Raw genomic sequence first — 24280 nt, forward strand, 5'->3', positions numbered from 1 at the left:
TGATAGTACCCCCACTGTTCACCCTTACAAAACCTACATTAATGTCCAAAGGACGTTTGGAAGACACAGATGCTATAGTGCCCTTAGTATCATAGGGCACGGAAAAATAGGGCACGGAAAAATACTCTTGTTGACCTCTGAGTGTGTTCTTAATAGGTCATGAGAAACTGTCTAGAAACACAGTATAAAGTTATATGTGCCCCTAGAACTAGTAATAGGGACTGTCCATAGTAAAGGGCTCCTCAAAAACATAGAACAACAAAGTCCTCGGTAAGACCTTGAGTCTAATGGGCCTGAAGGGCCGTCCGAGACTCGACTACACGAGGTGCCTCGACTAAACCACTAATTAAGGGTTAACTACAGCGAGAAAAAGCCAACAGGAGACTAACCTGTCCGTCGGTGCCTCTGATGGTAAAACGAGCGGAAGTGGAGGTATTGGTCAGACCGCCCATCACACCATCACACCATCACACCCATCATTTATTTTCTGCTTCGGGGCTTAGTCTCTTCACACCACGAGCACTCCATACGAGATACCTCAGTTAAACCCTTCCCCGTGTGAATAAGCATTGGGCGTATGACACGTTTATTGTGTCTTGTAACCTGGCATGCATATCAATCTTGGGTGGTCTTGAGACCAAAGGAACTACTATACCCATAATATGCTCTTCAATCTGATCAGCATTCCCAGGACATTCGGGTCTTTTTCAACCCATTAGCACCCGTAAGACTAAAGCTTTTACAAATCCCCTCACGGTGCGTTAAATAAACAATAGATAAAAAGAAACACACGTCATCTCTCGGGGGATTGACATTACAGCGCGTGTGCGCAAGATCAGTGTCTCTCCGCTCACGCTGGCGCCTACAGTCTGTTTGAGGCTATTGCGCATGCACGCATGAGCAGTGTCTCTTTTTTCACGCCGTCGTCTACAGTCTGTTGATTCTCAATGGCCATTACTGCCACTGGATTCAATTACCGGCGGTTACCAAAGTGTGATGGGCGGTCTGACCAATACCTCCACTTCCGCTCGTTTTACCATCAGAGGCACCGACGGACAGGTTAGTCTCCTGTTGGCTTTTTCTCACTGTAGTTAACCCTTAATTAGTGGTTTAGTCGAGGCACCTCGTGTAGTCGAGTCTCGGACGGCCCTTCAGGCCCATTAGACTCAAGGTCTTACTGAGGACTTTGTTGTTCTATGTTTTTGAGGAGCCCTTTACTATGGACAGTCCCTATTACTAGTTCTAGGGGCACATATAACTTTATACTGTGTTTCTAGACAGTTTCTCATGACCTATTAAGAACACACTCAGAGGTCAACAAGAGTATTTTTCCGTGCCCTATTTTTCTGTGCCCTATGATACTAAGGGCACTATAGCATTTGTGTCTTCCAAACGTCCTTTGGACATTAATGTAGGTTTTGTATGGGTGAACAGTGGGGGTACTATCACACGTCTGTTGGGTTTGGGTGTAGAGCAATTGGCTTGGATACTATAGAGCTGTGCACTCATGGTTTCGTTTTTTCTACACTATAGAGCGGGGCCTCATACTCCCAAACGGTTGCCGGGTGAGGTGAGGTCTTCACCCACACAAAGCTGGGTGAGTAGCACCATGAGGAAATGCCTCATGTTGTTTTAGCTATTAAGCTTTTCATATCACGCTGAATGCGAATCATTCATGCAAGTGTGTTCTGTCTGTGCGGCCTGTGTGTATTTATATGGATGTATAGTTGATAGATGGTGTTGTTGTAAAACAATTTTTATTTTTTAGGAAGAAGATGTTCTCCTTTCCTTCCAGTGGGCATTCAAATGTGATGGTTCCTGGTAGATATGTACCTATTTCTGAGTACATTGTCTGTTGTTGATGTAACACTTCACTCATAGTTGCAGTAGCATTTCTGGTTATGGTCCTGAAGAAAGCCGGGGCAATGCCCCATGGGCTGAAACATGTCGACCGATTTGCACAACGCCATAGGGTAATCTTATTACTCGGCGTGTTTTTAACTCTTGACACATGGAGCGCGGTTTGAATATTTTACAACGCCCGTGTAGTCAATTTTATTTTATTTCACTACTGTCACATAGGCACTGCACTTTAGTAAATATCACTTCAAGATGAATATCACGGCTAGTTTCCTGACATCCATTTCCATATCGGCACTACAAGGTCGGTTGTGTTTTGGAATGATCAGTAATATCCCACATGACGTAAATTCCACCATAATGGGTGGTCTGATGGGATTCATCTAGTCAGTGATCCTCAGCATCATATGTTCATACATGCATCCATTTTTTGCACCTTCGCCAGTACATTTACACACTTTTTTCAGACCTGGTCTGCTCTGTTGTGTGTTGTATATCGTATATAGGGGTATGAGCAGACGGGTCATTAAATATTCCCCTTAACCCTCCACATACTTGTTTTGTTTTTTAGAAGTATATCGACACCCTATCTACAACATGGTAAGTATAAAAATATCGAAACCAAAATATAGATGTTAAAAATATAGTAATTAAAAATATTGGGTTTTTTTCTGTAAAAAATAAAAAGTAAAATAAAGTAAATAATACTTATAAATAAAATAAACTAATGTAAACATATTTAATAATTATTAAAATTATTAAATAATACATATTGAATAATAAATCTGTTATTAAAAATAAACATAACATATAATATATACTTACTTAATAATAAATATTATTAATTATTTTAATTACTTATACATTATTAAAATATACTATACATTACAAAAATATCTACACACATAAAATAATAACATAAATAAAAATAAACAATTATATTTAATAAATATAATAAAATTAAATATACTTTCAATATTTGTAAACTTAATTAAATACATTATATAAAATTATACAAAAAATATTAAATACATAAATAAATAAAACTACTATTTAAAGTCCAAAAAAAACTACAGTAATGAAAACATTGGATAGCGTAGAATGTAAAATTACTATTCCCACTCCAGATAGTGCAACAGTAGGGAAAGCATTGGATAGTGTAGGGGTAAACATTACTATTCCTACTCCAGAGAGTGCAACAGTAGGGAAAGCGTTGGATAGCGGGTGGGTAAAAATTCCTATTCCCACTCCAGAGAGTGCAACAATAGGGTAAGCTTTGGATAGCGTAGGGGTAAAAATGACTATTCCCACTCCAGAGAGTGCAACAGTAGGGAAAGCGTTGGATAGCGTAAGGGTAAAAATTACTATTCCCACTCCAGAGAGTGCAACAGTAGGGAAAGCGTTGGATAGCATAGGGGTAAAAATTACTATTGCCACTCCAGAGAGTGCAACAGTGGGGAAAGCGTTGGATAGCGTAGGGGTAAAATTACTATTCCAACTCCAGAGAGTGAAACAGCAGGGAAAACGTTGGATAGTGTAGCGGTAAAAATGACTATTCCCACTCCAGAGAGTGCAACAGTAGGGAAAGCGTTGGATAGCGTAAGGGTAAAAATTACTATTCCCACTCCAGAGAGTGCAACAGTAGGGAAAGCGTTGGATAGCATAGGGGTAAAAATTACTATTGCCACTCCAGAGAGTGCAACAGTGGGGAAAGCGTTGGATAGCGTAGGGGTAAAATTACTATTCCAACTCCAGAGAGTGAAACAGCAGGGAAAACGTTGGATAGTGTAGCGGTAAAAATTACTATTCCCACTCCAGATAGTGCAACAGTAGGGAAAGCATTGGATAGCGTAGGGGTAAACATTACTATTCCCACTCCAGAGAGTGCAACAGTAAGGAAAGCATTGGATAGCGGGTGGGTAAAAATTACTATTCCCACTTCAGAGAGTGGAACAGTAGGGAAAGCGTTGGATAGCGTAGGGGTAAAAATACTATTCCAACTCCAGAGAGTGTAACAGCAGGGAAAACGTTGGATAGTGTAGGGGTAAAAATTACTATTCCCACTCCAGAGAGTGCAACAGTAGGGAAAGCGTTGGATAGCGTAGGGGTAAAAATTACTTACCCCACTCCAGAGAGTGCAACAGTAGGGAAAGCGTTGGATAGAGGGTGGGTAATAATAACTGTTCCCACTCCAGAGAGTCCAACAGTAGGGTAAGCGTTGGATAGCGGGTGGGTAAAAATTACTATTCCAACTCCAGAGGGTGCAACAGTAGGGAAAGTGTTGGATAGCGTAGGGGTAAAAATTACTATTCCCACTCCAGAGAGTGAAACAGTAGGGAAAGCGTTGGCGAGCGTAAGGGTAAAAATTACTATTTCCACTCCAGAGAGGGCAACAGTACTGAAAGCGTTGGATAGCAAAGGGGTAAAAATTACTATTCCAACTCCAGAGGGTGCAACAGTAGGGAAAACCTTGGATAGCGTAGAATTTAAATATAACATACTTATAAATAATTTTTATTTTAAAATAATGTATGATATAATTTTAAAATAAATCCACATCATTTACAAACAATTAATAATTATTAAAAGCAATTACATTTGAATAATTCATTAACAATACATTAACAAATACCAATAAATATTAATTCATAAATATTACTCACCAAATAATAAATATTAAACAAAAAAATATTTTTCATTACAAAAAAATAATATTTAAAATTATTTCACATTTAAAAATTATTAAACAATAAAATGATTTTTTATACCAAATAATACTTTTTATAAAACATTAATTACCAATGAATTACAAATATTTTCCAATTAATAAAAATAATTACCAATTAAAAAGAATAATTGCCAAATAACAAAATGATTAACAAATTAAATAATAAATTACCAATTACAAAAATTATTTCCCAATTACAAACATGAATTATCAATTAACAAAATTAAATAACAATTAAAAACATTAATTCCCAATTTTAAAAAAATTATCAATTTAAATAATTAATTGCCAATTAATAATTAGTTATAAATAAAATAATTATCCATAACAAAAAAATATAAATCATTAATTAATTACAATTAAATTACTACCCACCCAATTCCCCTATAATTCCCCTATAAACCCACAACACAAATTAATTAAAATGTATTTATAATTCCTAAAAATTACTAAGTAATTTAGTATATTTAAATTACTTCCCACCCTGTTCCCCCATAAACCCACAACCCGCTCCGGTACTAAAACATAACATTTACTTAAAAATAACATTATTAATATATAAAAATAATACACATATAATTAAAAAAAATTAAAATACTTAACAAAATCATATTACACATACATAATTAAATACATAAAATAATAACAATATCGATATTAGTAACATCGAAATTAGTTACATCGATATATATGCTATCAATATTACTAACTTCGATATTACTTACATCGATATAAATAAATTCGATATTACTTACCTTAGGGTTGATATTCTGTCCAAAGATATTCTTGACATCGAAATTCTGTACCTTCGATATTTCCAACTCGATTTTTGTGTAGGTCGACAATTAGGAATCGATATTTAGACTGTGTACCGAGTACCTGTTGAGATAAGTCCTGTAGGAGAGTAGGATCTGCTTCTTATAGTTACCCCCACTTTTTGCTGATGTTTCACTATTTTCAACAAGGTCTGGCTGGGATCCTGCTATCTTGGACCCCAGCCTAGCTGCTTTCTCTCTAAATTGATTGCACATACTTTAGGTACACCACAGATTGGATTCTTGGGTACCCTTATAAGTCCCTAGTATATGGTATACTATATACCCAGGGCATAGGTATCCCATAGGCCTCTCAGGGGCTTCAGCATGTATTATGCCACCCCTGGGAGACCATTGAAAATGACACAACAGGTCTGCTACAGCAGCCTGTGTAAGGTGGTGTATGCACCCCTTACTTAGATATAGGTTCACTATATCTAACCATATCACAGCACACATAAACCTATCAGTCACCCCTATGGCATGTCTTATCAATCCTGAAGGCAGGGTGCTGGGTTTATATGAGAGGATGCAACTGCATGAGCAGAGCCTCTCTGCAGCCTTCAGAACTTCTATTCCGGGGTTGTTTGTGATGCAGCCAACCATATACTCTTAAGTGCATTATAACCTTGTGGTAAATGCTAAGTATAAAACGGCTGCATGGAAACATGTCTTGTTTGGTGTTAAACACCTTGGAATCATACCTCCACACCAGTAACTGGTGTGGGAGGTATGATTCCACCCTACTAGAGGGAGAAATATGACTACACCAGTACACCTGGTACCAGCTTCGCAGAACCCTGGCATCACTAACTGGATGCTGCCAACCACAGACATGCGTCTGCCCTCCTGTTGCTGGACGAAAGTCCGGCAGGGGAAGTTGTACAATAGGTTTCCTGTCACAGCGAGGTGTGACCACCTCCCAGACAGGCTTAAGTGTACTGGGGCTGGGTGGGTGCACTCCAAGAGTGCTTTGATGTCTGCACTAGGGGCACATTTGGTGTCCTTGTGCTTAGTCCAGCTCAAACTGGTTGCAGGTGTTGTCAGTCCCTGCTCTGGCGCAAAACTGGACAAAGAACATGGGTGTAGCCACCCCTCTGTCCTGTCCCTCCCATAGGTGGGTCCCCAGAGTTTGTCCCACCTCTTCCTAGGGTATGAAGTTGGAACCTCTGGCTACAGGACTGTAGAGTTTTACCTGGACGAAACTCTGCTACAGAAACCAAGTATCCTTCGACGATCTACGCTTTGCTGGAAAACTGAAGAATCTCCCTTGGAGTTACTCCCCTGCAAAGCAGGCACTTCAACACATATATCTGGTTTGCATCTACGCAGCTTCTGAAGGACTCTGAAGATTTTGCAACACAGGAGGTGGGTTCCTAAGCTTCCCCGAGGCCAATCAGTGCTCTCAGCAAACCTGAGACCCGTAGCCCTCCTGGGGACCATATAACCTGTACCCCTGGACACCGTGATCATTTGCAGCAGCATATGCTTTTTGGAAATCGCTGAGGCTGTGCTTTGGGCTACTTGTAGTCCCACCCCAAGTCGTGATTCCACCAAAGATTAAAAAACCTACACTCCACGAGTGTTCCGTGGGCTGGTATTTTCTGATTTCTCTCAAGGTCCCTTCGCGATCACTGGTCCGTCAACCTGTGGGTCCCTGAGAAGGGAACTTTAGCTTTCAAAGGGCTTACATAGTTGCTCCAGACGTGCTCTGACGGAGAACATCCTTTACAACGCGGGTATTACCACGCGCTACCATTACAACACTGCTATTATAACGCAAGTCGTTACAAGGACTTGCGCTGGAGGGCGCTGTTGGATAGGAAATAGTTTTATTTTCTATTCCAACACCTTCCCTACTGTAACGTGGGCTGGAGTTGGAATAGAAAATCAAACTATTCCACTATCCAGCGCTTACAGCGCAAGTCGTTGTAACAACTTGAGTTGTAAAAACTGCGTTGTAATGGCAACCGTGGTAAGCCTCGCGTTGTAATGCTATACAATCGCTCTGACACTCCTTCACTTGGGGAGTCCCGAGGACCTTGCTGGTCCTCACCGAAGCATCTTTTCCCTGACTGCATGGGTTGCTGTTGCCAAGGCTTGTTGGTCCCCAATCCGGACACTGACCTCCCCAGCACTCGACATCCTTCGTGGGACAGCTTGCCTGTGGACTTTGGTCATCGTCAATATCTCCTGGTACCCGTGGCTGCAGAGTCAAGCTTCACCTCTTCGCACCTCTTTGCACCTGAAACACCCAACATCGGTGGGCATTCGTCTACCGAGCCCCTGGTCATTGGCAAGTGACCCAGACTCTGTCCCCTCTGCTTTCAGGTTCTTCACAGCTCCGATCCAGCCTTTGATCACACCGGACACTTTTCCCCTTCACAGCAGCAGCACTTTGCAGCATCTGGCCATTGAAAACAATCAAGATTTCCGACACTATTTGACACCTATGAATCCGGCTTTCCTGGGTTAGGTAACACGAGTACTCCGGTGCTCACATGGGTGCTGGTCTTAGAACCTTCTAAGTTTTAAAGGGTTTGCTCAAAGCCTTCTCCTAAGTGTCCTTAATCTTTCAAATTCCCACCGCGACTTTCCGATAGGATAGTACGGAGCTCGTGGCTGTGTTCTCACACTGCACGCGTCCCCCGTGGGTCCCCTGTGTCACTACCTTGGGTGGTTACTTGGGTTCCCAGCGATTCTACGTGCTCCAGGCACTATGTCTAGTCAAGTTGTGGTTGTTATACCACTTTCTTAATGTATGGTTTGGTCTCCCCCTGGGGCCCACTGCGTATTGTTCTAATTACTGTCGTTCTCGTGCTTTAATATTGTGTATCTTGTTCTCGAATCTAATAAAGAGTTTAGTAGAGAGTGTTTAATAATAAATACATGTATTTTATATATACCTTGTGCGGTTCTCCTTTCATTTGGTCATTCAGGAGGTTATAATCTGGTAACCCAAGCTGCTTTACATTCCTTTGAGACTGCCTGAAGTGTGCTCTCCGTGGCTACCACTAGGATAGCTTTCAATAAAGGTTGTCTTTAACCTAATCATCAATAAGGGTCGTGTGGACTGGTGCAAGGTGCCCACTATAACTTGTGGACAGCATATACCAGGCCAACTTCTCACAAGTTCTACAGAACATATCTGAGGATGTTTTCTGAATGGTATTCCCAAATTACAACTAAATTTAGAATCATGTCGGTTGCAGTGTTGCTAATATGATATTCATTTCCTGGCTTTAGTCACCCCTGATTGTCTTGCGGTTCCTAAATGGAAGACAGTTATGGGTACTTCATTACTCAATAATTCTGGTGATTGGTAGTTTTCTGGTCTGGATCCTCCAGCTAATTAAGGAAAGATACAGCAGTATTGGGGTGCTGCAGTAGTGTTTTAGCTACTGTGGTGGCTCTTGGTTTTTTGAAGCTGGGAATTATTTTGAAAAACCTATTATTGCATTTATTTTTCTGCTCAGTTAAAAAAACTATAAAACTTCCCAACAGTATTAACAGCTTTCTATGATATATATATATAATAAAAAATGTATGATGAATTTTCACCACTTACAAACTGTAAGTCCTATCACTGCGAAGGCCAGAAGGATATTCAGAACTCCACTAATCCAGAGTAACCGCCTGTTCGTGTAGCTGGGACCCTCTGGCTCATCTGCAAAATACAAAAATTGAGAAAAAAATCAAAGTATGGTAACCATTAATAAATATGTACAAAAGCTAACCACTGTTGCTATGGTACCTAGTTTAGGAATTTGCTGGAGGAGCACAGCTGTAGGGCAATACATTTTTAGACACTATTGAAGGTAGTCACAATATTGCCTATTAGAAATGATTTCTAAATGTAGTACTGATTGATAAGTAACCTATTTCCTAGGGAGATGCAAGCTGTAGAAAAAAATGCAATCTGAGCCTATTTTCAAAACATTCATGTAGTGTTTTATTATCTTTACAAATGATTAAATCAAATCAAGGCGTATGCAAAGTTTTTAATACATTTGTAAGACCCCATGGGGAGGGTGGTATTGGGCAAACAGGGACCACAGTGCCCCAACCGGTTGATTTAGCTTGCCATTAGTGTCCTGTTGCTCGTCTTATTATGGTTCTCCAAATGAGGTCAAGTATAGCCCTTTCAGCACTTGCTTCTTTGGAAGGAAGCGTGTGTGGTACTCGAGCTCAGAACTCGAAAAACCAACAAAAGACTGAATAACTTCAATGTACAGCCCAGGGCTTGTCTTCAAGAATAAGAAAGTATTTTTGATGATACGGCAGTTTTAAGTGTTATTCATTTCAGCTTGAAATAAAGATGGCTTCCTGTGTGCAATCCTTTGTGGCACTACACCCCTGATTGCCTTTCACTTCTCCCTCATATGAGCATGTCTGTGGTTGTTGCCCCCTTTCAAGATGTCAGATAAAGCATGAATCAAGCTCAGGTGCAGTCTTCACATTTTCCACACTTGTATGCACACTCAGTTCAAGATTGTTTTTGAGTTTTACTCTAATTTTGGTGCATCAGGTACAAAAGTATCCATTCCTTGCTCCTCTAGACCAGTCCAGGCATCCCCTCTGCACATCTAAAGCAGGGGCCATGAGTGAGAATCTTCCAGGCCATCGGGTAGACTCAGTTTGGACTGTTGTGCTACAAAAAGCTTTCACCATAGCTACCACTCAGGGTTTTGCACATCAAGTATTAGTACAACTCTCTTTCCATTGGATACATGAGGCAGTATAGATGTATACCACCTAGGGAGTAGGACTCTAGCTTAAACAAGCGTTGGCAAAGCCAACTGGTCTTGCTTACCTTTGCATCCGAGCGAGAGCCACTAGCATTGCCAGTGCTAATTTTGATAGTCTTCAATGTCTGTCAAAATCAATGCTGTGTTTTCCACATTTCTGCTGCAGTTCTTCTAGTGACCACTATGAAACAATGACATTCAGTAAGCTGATGTTTAAATGTGGGTCTGCATTCTTAGAGGCAATGCTGCTTTCTAAGCAGGAAGGATGCTGAATCTACAGATGGCGAAACCAAAAAGCTCCTGAGGGAAGGTTAATCATAGAAAGGAGGGAAACAACAAATAATAGCAAGGCAACTAAGACTGGCATGAAAGCAAGGCAGTCCTGTGTAAGGCATGGCTCTGTGGAGTATTGTATACAAATATGTCGCCAACAGACAGCTGGGGTCTACCGAATAAAACCTTTTTTGATAGGTTTTCGATTTGGAGTAATAAACACTGGCATACCAACCGTAAGATGTATCTTTTAATAGACCTCATACAGCACACCATTTCCTGATTTCATAAATAACAGAGGGGCATACATTTATTATTTTTTTCAACATACACCTACTATAGACACTTCAGAATTAGATCACATTTACAATGTCATTGTGTGTCTTATCCTACACTGGTCTATATGCTATCTATAATTCTATACATACTTATTCTAGTAACTATGGAGGCATTCAGTGAATCATATAATCAATAAACACTATTCAGTCATATTATTCTAAGACCTTCCCCACACTTGTTAACTTTCATTTCTTTAAATGTGATACTATGGAGGATGTTAATACATGATCCAAATAAAAGATGTCTGAAGTTGATTGATTTTTGCAAAGATTCTCGACTGATGCTACAAAGGTTTCTGAGTGAGAAGATCCAGTCAGATAAGGCAGATTTTGCAAGTCTAAAATTCAAACGGGGCTTGCACCTTTACTACCTATGGTACCTGGTCGATCAGTCTCCAGTGTTACGGAAAGAACGCTGGCAGATTGAAGAGAGACAATACTATAGGAGAAAGTGTTAGACTTGGCATCTTTTGGTGTGTTTACCCCGAGTTTTTGCTTTCTGCCCTCCCGGTTTTGACTCTGTTTTTGCTGCTATAGTGTTTCTGCTTGCTTTTCACACTGTTGACCAGTGGTAAAGCGCAGGTGCTCCTGTGGTAAATTGTGTTATGATTGTATGTGTGACTTACTTGTCAGTCCCCAGTAAAGGGCACTGCGGGTGCCGGGGCTGTCAGTCAACCGCTACTCGTCGGTCTGCAGCACGGATTGTGCCACCCACGTACGGAGCCCAAAAAAGGTATAAGTGAATGAAGTTTGGCATGCCTGAGCTCAGCGTCTAAACACACCGCCTTTAGCGAAGGTGCCATTTTCATTCTGAGTTCAGAGGACACTTTTAGAACGTAGATATTATTTTGCTCGGTCATCCCTTGTGCCTCTGTTGGAATGTGGATTGCTTGTCTGGTTTTTGGACGACAGATGGCTAGGAAGCCAGGCGTCTCCCGTTAGTCTAGGTAGGTCAGGAAAGGGCGAAATAGGCCTGGATTACGATGGGGGAAGAGGGAGGAGATTATCTTGCACCTCAAAGGGCCTGGTCTGCCTCTGACAAAGCAGTCTCTACCTCCTGTCAGGAATTCGCGCCAGAGAAGGTCCAACTGGTTCTGGCCGGGCACCAACACCCTCTGCCTGGCAGATCTAAGGATTTTTGTGTACAAAGACCCCTGAACTTTAGAACTCTTCTGGATCAAGACGACTACGCCGGAGAAGCTGCTAAAAGGAACTACTGCTGTGCTGCGTCCTTTGCTGGGCTTACCTGCAGTGGCTGCTTCTGTCGTGGGCAGTAAAAGACCTGAACTGTACTTGCTGCAACCAAATTGGTGAGACTCTCCAAGGACTTGAGGTAGAGCTTGCCCCCTGTTCACAAAGTCTTAGGAAAAGCAAAGACTTCAGGTTCTTCAACCCACAGCACTGGGGACTGTGTGTTTTGTTCTGCAACCCGAAGAACATCACTTGACTCCGTCTACGACGACCCTGTCGACCCCGTGTCCTGAAGGCACCGCAGAGGGCAGCGCCGCAATGCTGCACCGCGACCCTGGTCTCCCAGACGACGCCTGCTTATGTCCTCCCCGAGCTGCTGCTCGCACCGCAACCTGTGGGCACCGTACCCCACACCACCCCCACTTCGCTCTGTGACCCCTGTCTCACGGACGACGCCATTTGATGCTGCCACCGAGTGGCTGCTCGCACCGTGATCTGGGGACAATGCACGCCGCAGTCTGCGCTTCACACCGCAATACCCGACGCCTGTTGGGGCCAGCGCTCCAGATCCCATCAGAAAGGAGCCGACCTGCATCTCTCACAGGTACTGTTTGCGGGTCTCCCCGACACCGTAGCTGGCCCGCGACCAGCGGGAATTGTTGGATTAGTTGTTCACAACACCGTGATAGCCCCGGATGGAGCTATAAACATCAAGGAACTTTTTTTTAAACATATTTTGATAAATGAAGATTTTGAAGTATAGCATTGTGGATTTTTTTTTATCGTATTTGGTCTTGTCTTAAGTATATAAAAATTGGATATTTTTCTAAATTGGTGTGGCGTCCTTTTGTAGTGCGTACACTGTTTTACTGTTGGTTATGTGCAAATGCTTTACACTCTGCCTCTAAGATAAGCCTGGCTGCTCGTGCCCAGCAACCAAGGGGGTGAGCTGAGGTTATTTTAGATGTGTAACTCCCTCTTACTGACTAGAGTGGTATTTTATGCCTCGCTTTGGCGCAAGTCTCAGCTAGCCAGAATTCCCATTTCTAACAGAAAGACAATAAAGCCATCTACTGCCAGGAAAGTCAATGTGTTAATAAACAAGGTAGAGAAGTAATACAAAGACTCAAAGTTCTGTTCCTGATAATGTATGGGATAAAGTACCCCTGCCACATATTACAAGGATATTGCAAGTCACCGAAAAGTTGTATGACCATATAGAAGAACATGGCTAAAAGTTGAGTCTCTTTATAAGGTCACGAAAACCTAAATAGTTAACATTCAACCTGCTACTTTTGTGCTGATCCCAGCTGTCTGTTCAGAATGGCACAGTTGGCGAAAAACAACAGTGAGGAATGCAGCCCGAGCGACTGCCCATGGCTGAAATAAATTCAAGTGCTCCTTCCATCATCTTGGTTTTTTGACCCAGACATCCTAAGTGTGATGGGTATGCGGTGATATGAGTCCTTTTCTCACTGTACCACAGGACTCAAACTATACCTCACTGATGAGACCGTAGTAGGTTAAAATCGGTCTGGGGTCACTTGTGTTCCCATTTGGGGTGATATGACCAGGGCAAGACTGCTTTGCATAAGGCGTCTGTCTAGTGGGCAAAAATGATAGTCTAGATTGCAGGCACAAGCAATTGATAGAGGCTGAGATTAATTGGTCTTATTTCAACTTCACTACAGGAAAAATCCAAATGAACATCTGTAATCAATGTACTTTCAACATACTAAAAAGCAACGCCTTGTGATTTCCAATAGTGCAGATGTCACCGTGCTCATAGGTGCAGTTGGGTGAATAATCAAATATGATACACATATTAACATACAAAGTGGATGTCCCATATTTTACATACATTCACATACCAATATACATTTTGTTTCTTGTGTATCATATTCAGTCAAATACAGGACAGTCCCTATACTGCATAAACATTTCGGCTCACTGTCCAATAACAATAGGTCTCCTCAGTACAACACATGCCATCTGGCAGGATACCTAAAGGGTTCAAAAGAGAGAAAAGCTATTCAAATGCTTGTGGGACCAAGAGATGTGTCAACCAATATGTCAGCAGCCTACTAAACATACCTATGTGCTGTAAACATATTTACACATGCCGAGGTTTGTCTGACTGAAAATGTCAAGCTAATCCTCATCACAAATTTGACTGAAATCAGAATCCTTAAATAAATCATAACAGTAGTGGTACATGACCAAAATCCCAATCTAAAAGATGCTTTAGTACTCATGAAGGAGCCTGATTGCATTCACCTCTCATGAAAAAATTCACCCGCTTCCTCAGTGAATCGGGAAAAACCAATCAAAACAGGAGTGAGCAAGCAGTAACATTGGACCATCTCACTGTTTACAATGTATCCATGGCTTCACTCTTTGCTCCTAATACGGCCCATCTCTGTGTTAAAGCGACAATGAGCGCCAAGCTATGTCATGCATGTTGGTTCTCCCTGCAATACACTTGTTCACCACATAATCCTAGTGCCATACGATTGTCTATTGTGGTGTGTTAGTAATGAATGTGTGACATTTAAACCCGCCTAATCCTTCACCTTGTAATTGCATGATTATGTTTCCAAAAGTTCAGTTTTGATACATAAACAACTCTCCACATTGCGATTCCTCATCCACCAATATATACCATAGATGAGTCATACAGTCTAACCTACTCATGAAATCAATTTCACTAAAAACATTCAGGCCTTCAATGTTACCGGATTGTACGCCAGAATGGTGCTAACCCGCCCACCTGGGGTGAGTTCAATAAAAGTGCTCCTCTGTAGACTAGACTGAGATGCGAGTAAAGGAGGTCATCTTGAATGTGAACAATCACTCCAGGGGGGAAAGGTGAAATGCAGAGGGGAGAGCAAGGGGAGAAAGGAGGAGAAAGAGAGAAGGGAAGCAAGTGTCCAAAAAAACCCAGAGTAACCCAACCGAATACAAATTGCTGTGTACTATTACTCTGCCCCAGGGAGGTGTCCAGTGGGTGGAGCCTGGGTGTTCCCATGCATCACCCATGGATTTCGGTGCATTCCCAGATTTATCATTACTGGTGGACCTGGGAATGTGCAAAATGCTACGCCTCCCCAGGTGAGATAAATCTTTATTCTCCTTGTTTTTTTCCCTCTTTCTTAGTATGCTGCATTCTGCAGCACACATAGAGAAAGGAAAATGTTTCAGACGATTGTTTTTGTGCAGGAAGACGTTCCTTCCTGCACAAAAACAATCCCGTCTGCAACGCAGGCACACTTATGCCATCGTGCAAGAATACCTGCATTGCCGCTAGGCATTCAAAAGGGCACCAGTGCAATTAAAGGACAGGAATGCATCTTAATATGTTAACCCCTTCTGTACTCATGACGAGCTCAGCTCATCATGAGCCACGGCGCTCCGGTGCTCATGATGAGCTGAGCTCGTCATGACCGTTGGAACGCTCGCACGCTGGGCTGATTCCCCTGCTGTGCTGAGTGTTCCATTAAACGGGTGCGGTCATGACGAGCTCAGCTCGTCATGAGCACTAGAGCGCCATGGCTCATGATGAGCTGAGCTTGTCATGAGCACCGGGGAGCTGTGCGCCCCTCCCCACCCCCCAGCACAGCGGGGGAAACAACCCCGCAGCGAAGTGGTTGAATATGGTGCATTCCTGCTCTTTCCCTTTCATGCAGCGCAGCAAGGTAGCTTGCTGTGCTGTGCTGCGCTACGTGAAAGCTACATAAATGTACCCCTTAGTGTTTATCAGGAAGTCTACTGCTTGTCTTCCCAGTATCAGCAATAGAGTTCAATTCAATGAGACCAACTCACCTCTCTGTTTCCATTTGTCATGGAGTCCAGGTTCATTGATTTTAGATCACTTGCATTCTATGAATGAAAGTAGTTCATTCAGTTTATCATCTCGTGCATCTGGTTTCACCAATTCCAACACGTACCAACGTATATTGTGCTCAGTGTGTCGGGCACCCATGACGCATATTGGGCCTCCATGAAGTATTGGTGCACCTTCAGTCTTGCATCGTATGTGACTCCAATATTGTCAGATTCTTTACAATCTGCGTAGATTGACATACCTACATCAGGTCACATGGACATATTATCACATAAATAAACATTTCTGTTATTACAGTGTAATAGTAGTTGTATCCTGACTGTGTCTATCTAAATAACTTTGCAAGCTAGACATTTACCACACCTGAAAAGTCCTATTTCAGGTGCAATCCCCAAACTGACGTTATGGTTTCTGGCTTTTATGGTTTCCTATAGGATCTCACCACCAGATCTTGTATGCACCTGGGTTATTTGCATGCAAATAAGAGGTTAGTCTTACATATATCCAATAACAAATGCCAGAGTCTGGTAATCAGCTTTTTATAATTGAACTACTCATTGGGCTATAAATTGTGTAACATTATCATGCATTCATTAACATTATTGCTTACTTCTCATCCTGTTATACTGTCTCTTAGTAAGTTTTGTATTGGGTTATTGAATTGGAGGACTTTGGCGACATCGCCTTATTCTTGTAGCACACAGTTCCTGCCAAATTCCGCCAATTTCAGCATGGCAGAATTTCTTTCCAGGAGGCTCCAGAAATGTGAGTTCGAGCGAGATTTGACATCTCCTAGTGCCATTTTCTAATGCGGGTGGTTCTAGTCAGAGAGCTGCTTCTTCAGCAGATTTGCTGCCTCTCGAGTACATTTTCTCCTCGAGTGGCAGCAAAATCAACTCAAATGGTCATGAGCTCTTGAAGACTACATGGCGCTATTTTCCACATGCAACATGCATATTTCCTACCCATGTGCAGAACTCCATGGATCTCGCAGAGTTTTGTATAACTCCACAGAATTAGGCGGAGTGAAATCCGCAAGTTCTACCCACCATTATTTGGTGTCATATACAATGTTTATTTATTTATTTAGCATACTTATAGAGCGCAGACCTGTCACCCAGAGGGCATCCTGGCGCTTTGATCAGAAAACCCCAAAGTTCCATTACTGTGTTTCACTAGATGGTCCAAGTAGATTATTTCATGCTTTCTATGGTTGCATGTGAATTTTAAGTCTCAGCTCTGTGTATTGAGCAAACCTAGGAAATCAGTGAGGTTATGTGTTTCTCATCCGCCCATAGCATACAATTGTAATCTACATATCTTTTCCAAATTATCATCTTGGATCTATCAAGGGTTGAATGGTGACAGGAATTGGTATTATCCAATTCCGTTGCCACCAGTTTCACTGTATGTGAAGTGCACACATGGCTGAACTCTTCTTTGGTAGGTAATATTTTGCCATGAACAGGAAATAGATTTTTTGTTAAAGCTTTTTCACATACTTGTAGGATAAAATCAATGTGGGATTTCTTTTATGGGTCAGATTCCAGTGTTTTCCTTATTGTGCCAAGTGCCATCTGTAGGGGGATATTAGAGTATAACTAATTGATATCAAGTGTGACTAAATATTGTCTGCTCACATCAAAAAGGTTGCCATCAATATAATTAGTGAAGACTTTACAAACCTTTATGTGCACAATTATCTTGGGTCCATAAGGCTTTGTTTAGATATCCACATATTTGCTCAGTGGTTCTAGAACTCACTCACAGACCAAAATGATAAGTCTATGTGGTGGATCTTGACTGTTGTTAAATATTTTGGGTAGAGGGTATTTGACGGTGTTGTTTATTGAGGAATCCATGTTCTTTCTCTGTAATTATACAAAGGTTCAAGCCAATGTCTCTAATACATCTCATCTCAGTTGAAAGTCTCAGAGAGGATTGGTTTGGAATCCCCAATAATGCTCCTCAACGGCGAGTTGTCTCTGAATCATCTGTCTATATGCCCCTGTTATGCATGACTATGGAACCATCTTTGTCGGCAGGCTTGATGGTAATGTACCAGTGTCGGCTAAGCTTGAGTAATGCTTGTTTCTTCTCTTTTGAGATGCTTTAGTCTATTTAGCAATTTCTCCTTTCATGTGTCTGCATTTGTTTCATCACAGAGGTCTCAAAAGTGAGAATCTCCACTGCCATCAAATGTGAAAGGGGGATAGAAGGTGGAGGGGAGCTGTAAGCCTATCATCTCAAAGAAAGGTATGTCTTTGAAAACATTTCTGAATCTGACCTTTTTTAAAAATCTGATAAATTTCAGTTTTAATTTTAACTCAGGGAACACATACCCCGACCCCCATTTCATTAAATTCCGCTCAGTGTAAATCAGCATATGGGAGAAAATGTTGAATATGGGTGAGACTGATGTGTCTTTGTTTGTCCATGTTTACCATTTCTATTTTGTGGTTCCTACTATGTCTCTCCTTGGCTGGTATTGCTCCTTGTACCACCCTTCCTCTTATCTCTCCCTCTCGGCCTAGCCCTGTGTGGTTAAAAAATTTGGTGAGCAGCAGGGTGTAGTATGAAGGTCCCGAGGTGCTGGTCTCTTATTAGTCCTGGTCTTCTGAGCTTGCTGATGCTGATGCATCAGAAGGTTATTGTTCTCTGCGTATTATAACTTCCTGGTCTATAGCTCTGGTTGTTTTGTGGTCTTTAGGTTATAGGGCTATCGGAGTAGTCACTCCTCAAATTAGGATATACCTTTTCTTTATTGTTTTTCAGTGTGTCTATCTGGGGTTTCTCAATGCTCTACACCAGATTAATAGAATGAACGTCATCAATATTAGTTTTGTAAATTATCTGGAGCAGCTTTAGTATTCTCTAACACGTCGCCACTGTGAATTTTTGCTTCTAGTTCATCAATCTGCTTTTTAATTTCTGTCAGTTCTTCTAAATCAGTTTCAATCCCTAGTATCATGCAGCACCTAAAAAAATTATTGTAAATACAACTGAAACTCTGTTTAAATTTGTAATTGTGTGCAAATATTACAGAGATATTTCTTCAGCAATCCTAGTGGGATGATGTCTGCCTTTAAATATTCATTCACAAGTCTTCCGTGTAGTTCCGTGCATACTGCTTTCTTTTCCAGCTTCTCAAGGGTATCTAAGTCTGTTTTTGAAGTATTCTGAACAGAGGTTTTGTGATCCCTGGTACGGATTGTCCCCCTTGTACTTTAAAGATTAGGCCCTGATAGGGAAAGGCCCCATTGTACTTGAAAATTGGGCCCTGGTTGGGATTAGACTACTAGTACTTTGGAAAGTGAGCCCTGACAGGGATTAGCCCCCTAGTACTTTGGTAATATACTCTCCAGTTTAAAATAATGTCTCTTTTGCCACCCCTTAGTACCATGAGATTAAGCTTAGGCCTGGGTGTGAAATTCCGATCCCCTCGTGGAGTTTGCAAAGTTTTTCCCACTCGTTAAGTTAAATCTTACTCCAGTCCACCTACCAGCAAGATTTCTCAATGTGAGCGGTCATGGGGGCTGCTAACGCTCGCATTAAGAAGCCATCCGTTCGCATTGAGTAGAACATCTACTGGAGGGGCAGAAAGAAGCAGCACCCTCTTGAGCTGCGCACAGTGCCATTTGTGCTGATTTTCCAGTGCGGGTCAAACACCCGGCGCTAACAACCAACGCGAATGGCACGACCTAACGCACTTTGCCGCCTGCGGGACTCCACGTAGCCCGGCAGAGTTTTTTAGTCACTTCGCAGAGTTCTGTGTAGCCGAACTCTACAAACTCCGGCCAGGCCTAATTGAGACAAACTATCATTTCCATAACCACTAATACACATTCCTTGCAGACCTGGCGATGCACTCGTACAGAATAATTCAAACATTCCTTCCATCACCTTGTTGTTGTCTCAGTAGAAATACTGTTTTAACAAAATGGGGTGACCCTGTGTCCCTCAGAACCTGGGTATACGTAATTCACAAACAAGTGGTTCTGTTGGGTATAGACAATTTCTTTGGGGTGGGCTGTGAGCAGCTCCAAAGCACACAAACAAGCAAAACTCTCTGATAGTCAAAGTTTTTATATTTTTTAAAAACAGAAAAAGGAAAGAATATAATTGGAATTACTTCATTCCACTACATTACTGACAATTACTTAGGCAATTACGTGAGTAGTGACTGTGGTGATTCAAGTGACAAGTGAAACATTTATTGGTGACACTTATTTACAAAAACATTTATGTACAATAAAATCACAAAGAAAAAGAGGACCGGGGGAGGTTTGAAACGATGTGATTTCTATCGTTTATGCGGCCAGTCTTATATAAGTAAATGTTCCAAGGAAAATAAGTGGTTAGTGTCCATATTCCTGGAGTTAACTTGGCCAAAAGTGAGAGCGTCGACGTTTCGACCCAGGTTGCGCCCCAGTTGGTAGTCGCGGCGGGTCTTTATCAAGACAGGGGGGGGGAAAGGGATCGGTCAGGAAGTGATTTCTTCCAAAGGGTAGCCCGTTGGTCAACCCTTGATATAGCAACATCAGCGATCAAACTCCGTATACGAGCCTTTCCACGAACAGCTCGGTTGGCGTTCAGATCCAGATCGCCTTTGGCTGCATCGCGGAGTTTGATCGCTGATGTTGCTATATCAAGGGTTGACCAACGGGCTACCCTTTGGAAGAAATCACTTCCTGACCGATCCCTTCCCCCCCCCCTCTGTCTTGATAAAGACCCGCCGCGACTACCAACTGGGGCGCAACCTGGGTCGAAACGTCGACGCTCTCACTTTTGGCCAAGTTAACTCCAGGAATATGGACACTAACCACTTATTTTCCTTGGAACATTTACTTATATAAGACTGGCCGCATAAATGATAGAAATCACATCATTTCAAACCTCCCCCGGTCCTATTTTTCTATGTGATTTTATTGTACATAAATGTTTTTGTAAATAAGTGTCACCAATAAATGTTTCAATTGTCACTTGAATCACCACAGTCACTACTCACGTAATTGCCTAAGTAATTGTCAGTAATGTAGTGGAATGAAGTAATTCCAATTATATTCTTTCCTTTTTCTGTTTTTAAAAAATATAAAAACTTTGACTATCAGAGAGTTTTGCTTGTTTGTGTGCTTTGGAGCTGCTCACAGCCCACCCCAAAGAAATTGTCTATACCCAACAGAACCACTTGTTTGTGAATTCAGTAGAAATACAGCATCATGTACAATGCTAGAGGATTCCTCCCTGCCCACAGATTGATGAGCCAGATTTTGGCTCCAGAAAACTATACAATATAAGAAAAACCTAATCATAACAGGACAGGTACTAATTTGCTGGGTAATTGCGTATTTTATGTAAGGGCACAGCAACAGACCTGTGCATGGCCTAGACAAGCGCAAAGTTTTTTTCAAACTGAAACCAGTCATGCTTTAAAACTAATGGGCCTTGCCCTCTCTGCAGCCTGTGCCTGGCAAATTATTATTTCTTTTTCTTAGTAATGTCAGTTCTGCACACAGCACCGGATGTTTCAAAGGATGTGTTAGAGGATGTGCTTTTCACACCTTGCTGTAGTTGTGGTTAAGAATACCTTTCTGTTATGTTATGTTATGTTAGCAGGCATTTATTGAGCGCACGTACACCCGTGGTTTTCATGGCGCTGAGTGAGGAAGGCAGATAAAACAGAAGTGCTTAGCCAGCCGCGTGCACGAATAGCCAGGTTTTCAAGGATTTTCTGAAGCTGAGAAGATCTTTACAGCTTCGGAGTGCCAAAGGCAGAGAGCTCCAGAATTTTGGGGCAAGATGAGAGAAGCTGCAACCACCCAGCCGTTTACGTCTAAAGGACGAGGTGGCGAGCAGAAGGTGGTGGGCAGAGCAAAGACAGCGGCTGGGATTGTATTTAGTGAGCCGACTGCTGATAAATTTAGGGCAGTGGCCTTGCACGGCTTTGAAGGCCATGCAGCCAGTTTTGAAAGACACCCTATGGGTCAGCGGGAGCCAATGGAGTTGAGTGAGGCAAGGGCTGGCAGAGGACCACTTAGGGAGTTTAAATATCAATCTGGCTGCTTGATTTTGGACCATTTGGAGCCTTTTTAGTAGACCAGCAGGAAGACCAAGGTAGATGGAGTTAGAAAAGTCCAGCCGTGAGAGTATCAGTGCTATTACCACCTGGATCAGGGCAGAGTGAGTAAGCAGATGAGCGATCTTCCTAATTTTTCGTAGCTGGTAGACACTGGAAGAGATCACAGCGCCCACCTTCCGACGAAGCGAGAGGTCGGCCTCAATGATAATCCCCAAGCTTTTCACAGAGGAGGAGGGGACTGGGGGGAGCCCGAGTTTAGGTGGCCATAATTGCGGGCCCCAGCTGATTAAATTATTTCCAGGCAGGACCAACTCGGTCTTGCCTGGGTTAAGTTTCAATTGATTGATGTCCATCTAACGCTGGATATGGAGTAAGGTGGCCTGAAACTCACTAACAGCATTGGGGGAGCTAAGGGAAAAGATGATCTGAAGATCATCAGCATAGTTGAATAATGTGATGTTTCTAGTTTTGAGAGAGTGAATGAGAGGTCTGAGGTAGATATTGAAAAGCAACAGGGACAAAGAGGAACCCTGCGGGACCCCACAGGTAGAAGGAAGTTTGGGAGCAGTGAATTCTCCAAGCCTGACTGCCTGGGTGCAGCCTGTAAGGAAAGATTTGATCCATTCTAGAGCAGTTCCTCGCAAGCCGGCCTGCTCGACACGGTTGAGAAGGATGGTGTGGTCTTTCTTCCTCTGTCCTGCACCAAACCTTGACAATATTCATATTTTTATGTTCATACTTTTATGTTTAGATTTTATTGCAATAGGAGTAAATACATTAATGCATGCTAATGCGAAAAAAGAGGAAAAAAACTATAAACCCTTGCCCACTAAAATCGAGTTGATTGGAATGTTTTAAGATAATCGATATTAGCGTATAATTGTTTTATTACTTTCATGGCCACATCTATTCAGACAGGAGAGTAATTATAATGAGCAAATAAGAAAACCTAACATGCTGAACAGACATTGAATTATGCTCCACAGAGGGACTCTGCAAAAGGCAAAATACAAATGTTTAAGACTGAATTAAAATTTAAGCGCACACCTTGTTTATGTTATTCTCTAACAAATGAACTTTCTAATCTCGTTTGAATGCACACCAGTTGTGGGTTGCCAACCCTTTTGATATAAAGTGGTAATCGAGTGAAACTTCACTAGGTGTCTGGATGCACTGTGTGAATTCAGTTTATTCACATAATCCAATAAACAAACAGTTAATAAAAATGACTTCAAAAATTTTACCTTTGTTCACAAAGATTTCCCAGTACATTAATACAATGAAAAAATCACATTATTCCTGTAATTCAGAAGCAACCATTCCAACAAAAATTAACTTTGCCCAATGCATTTGGGGATTATCTCATCCCTTCTTCAGGGGCCTCTGAAAAGATAATAATGAATACCAATTTCCTTTACCAAATTTAATCCAAAATACAGGTGTGTCGACTGAAGCACCCAAGAAACACAATCGCACTCCCAATGAGTACCAAAGTGTGAACATCAGAAAAGGAAGAACAGCCAAACCTGAAAACACCCATGTTCAAATAAATCACAAACCTTAACCCTCAAACCACCATGAAAACAACAGAATGGAGTGCCAAGCCATAGTACTTGTCATGCAATTGTGTGCCAAGAACAGACTGACCCATCACCACCATTCTCGAGGTCAAAAGCACCTTACAGAATGGCTCGTTTACACTGTCTACCAATTCGTAACAACCAAAGGGCTTCCTCCAGTAGAATCTGAGCATGATTCAAACGTGATGGAGATATATTAAAAATTGTGTGGGGTTTGATGGTGCCGCTCTTGCAATGACTAATGTGGGTCTTATGAACTATTCCTTACCCGTAAGCAACACTGTGCGATACGTTGTATCTCCCCAGACCAAGCCGTTCAGAGTACATCGCACTAATATTGGGCTTTTCGGTACTTTTTACAGCTGTCTTTTTCATCAAAGTTTCTTTGTAGTTCACTTTCACTGTTATTAATATGGAAAAAGAGTGGTTGGTGACATCCATTCAGCAACGCAGGCATCTTGTTTTAAGAGGTAACTTTTTGATCCCCTAGAGGGGGAACATCACTTACAACGCATTTTTTACAACGCACTACCATTACATCGCAACCATTACAACGCATACCATTACAACGCATTGCGCTGGGGGGCGCTCTAGGATAGGGAATATATTTAATTTACTATCCAACACCTTCCCTGCTATCCACGGGGACTGGAGTTAGAATAGTAAATTAAAAAATTCACTATCCAGCGCCTAAAAGCATTATGCGTTGTAATGGACTGCGTGGTAAAAACCGCGTTGTAAAGGCATGCGATGTAAAAGCATGCGTTGTAGTGACACCAATCCCCCATAGAGTATTCCCGTAGCAGGACGTTATGAATTAGGTC

At 41.9% G+C, this 24280-nt stretch overlaps 1 protein-coding gene across 1 annotated transcript in view; it reads right to left on the bottom strand.

Annotated features, from left to right (window-relative positions):
• LOC147700920 (killer cell lectin-like receptor subfamily F member 1) overlaps window positions 1-24280 on the bottom strand; it is a 94692-nt gene that overhangs the window by 49939 nt on the left and 20473 nt on the right. The window contains exon 2 of the mRNA XM_086928543.1: window positions 8972-9070. Within this exon, the coding sequence (XP_086784669.1) occupies window positions 8972-9070 (99 nt within the window). The remainder of the gene's footprint in view (window positions 1-8971; window positions 9071-24280) is intronic.

Source organism: Lissotriton vulgaris, chromosome 7 (genome assembly GCF_964263255.1).
Source record: "Lissotriton vulgaris chromosome 7, aLisVul1.2, whole genome shotgun sequence".
Classification (NCBI taxonomy): domain Eukaryota; kingdom Metazoa; phylum Chordata; class Amphibia; order Caudata; family Salamandridae; genus Lissotriton; species Lissotriton vulgaris.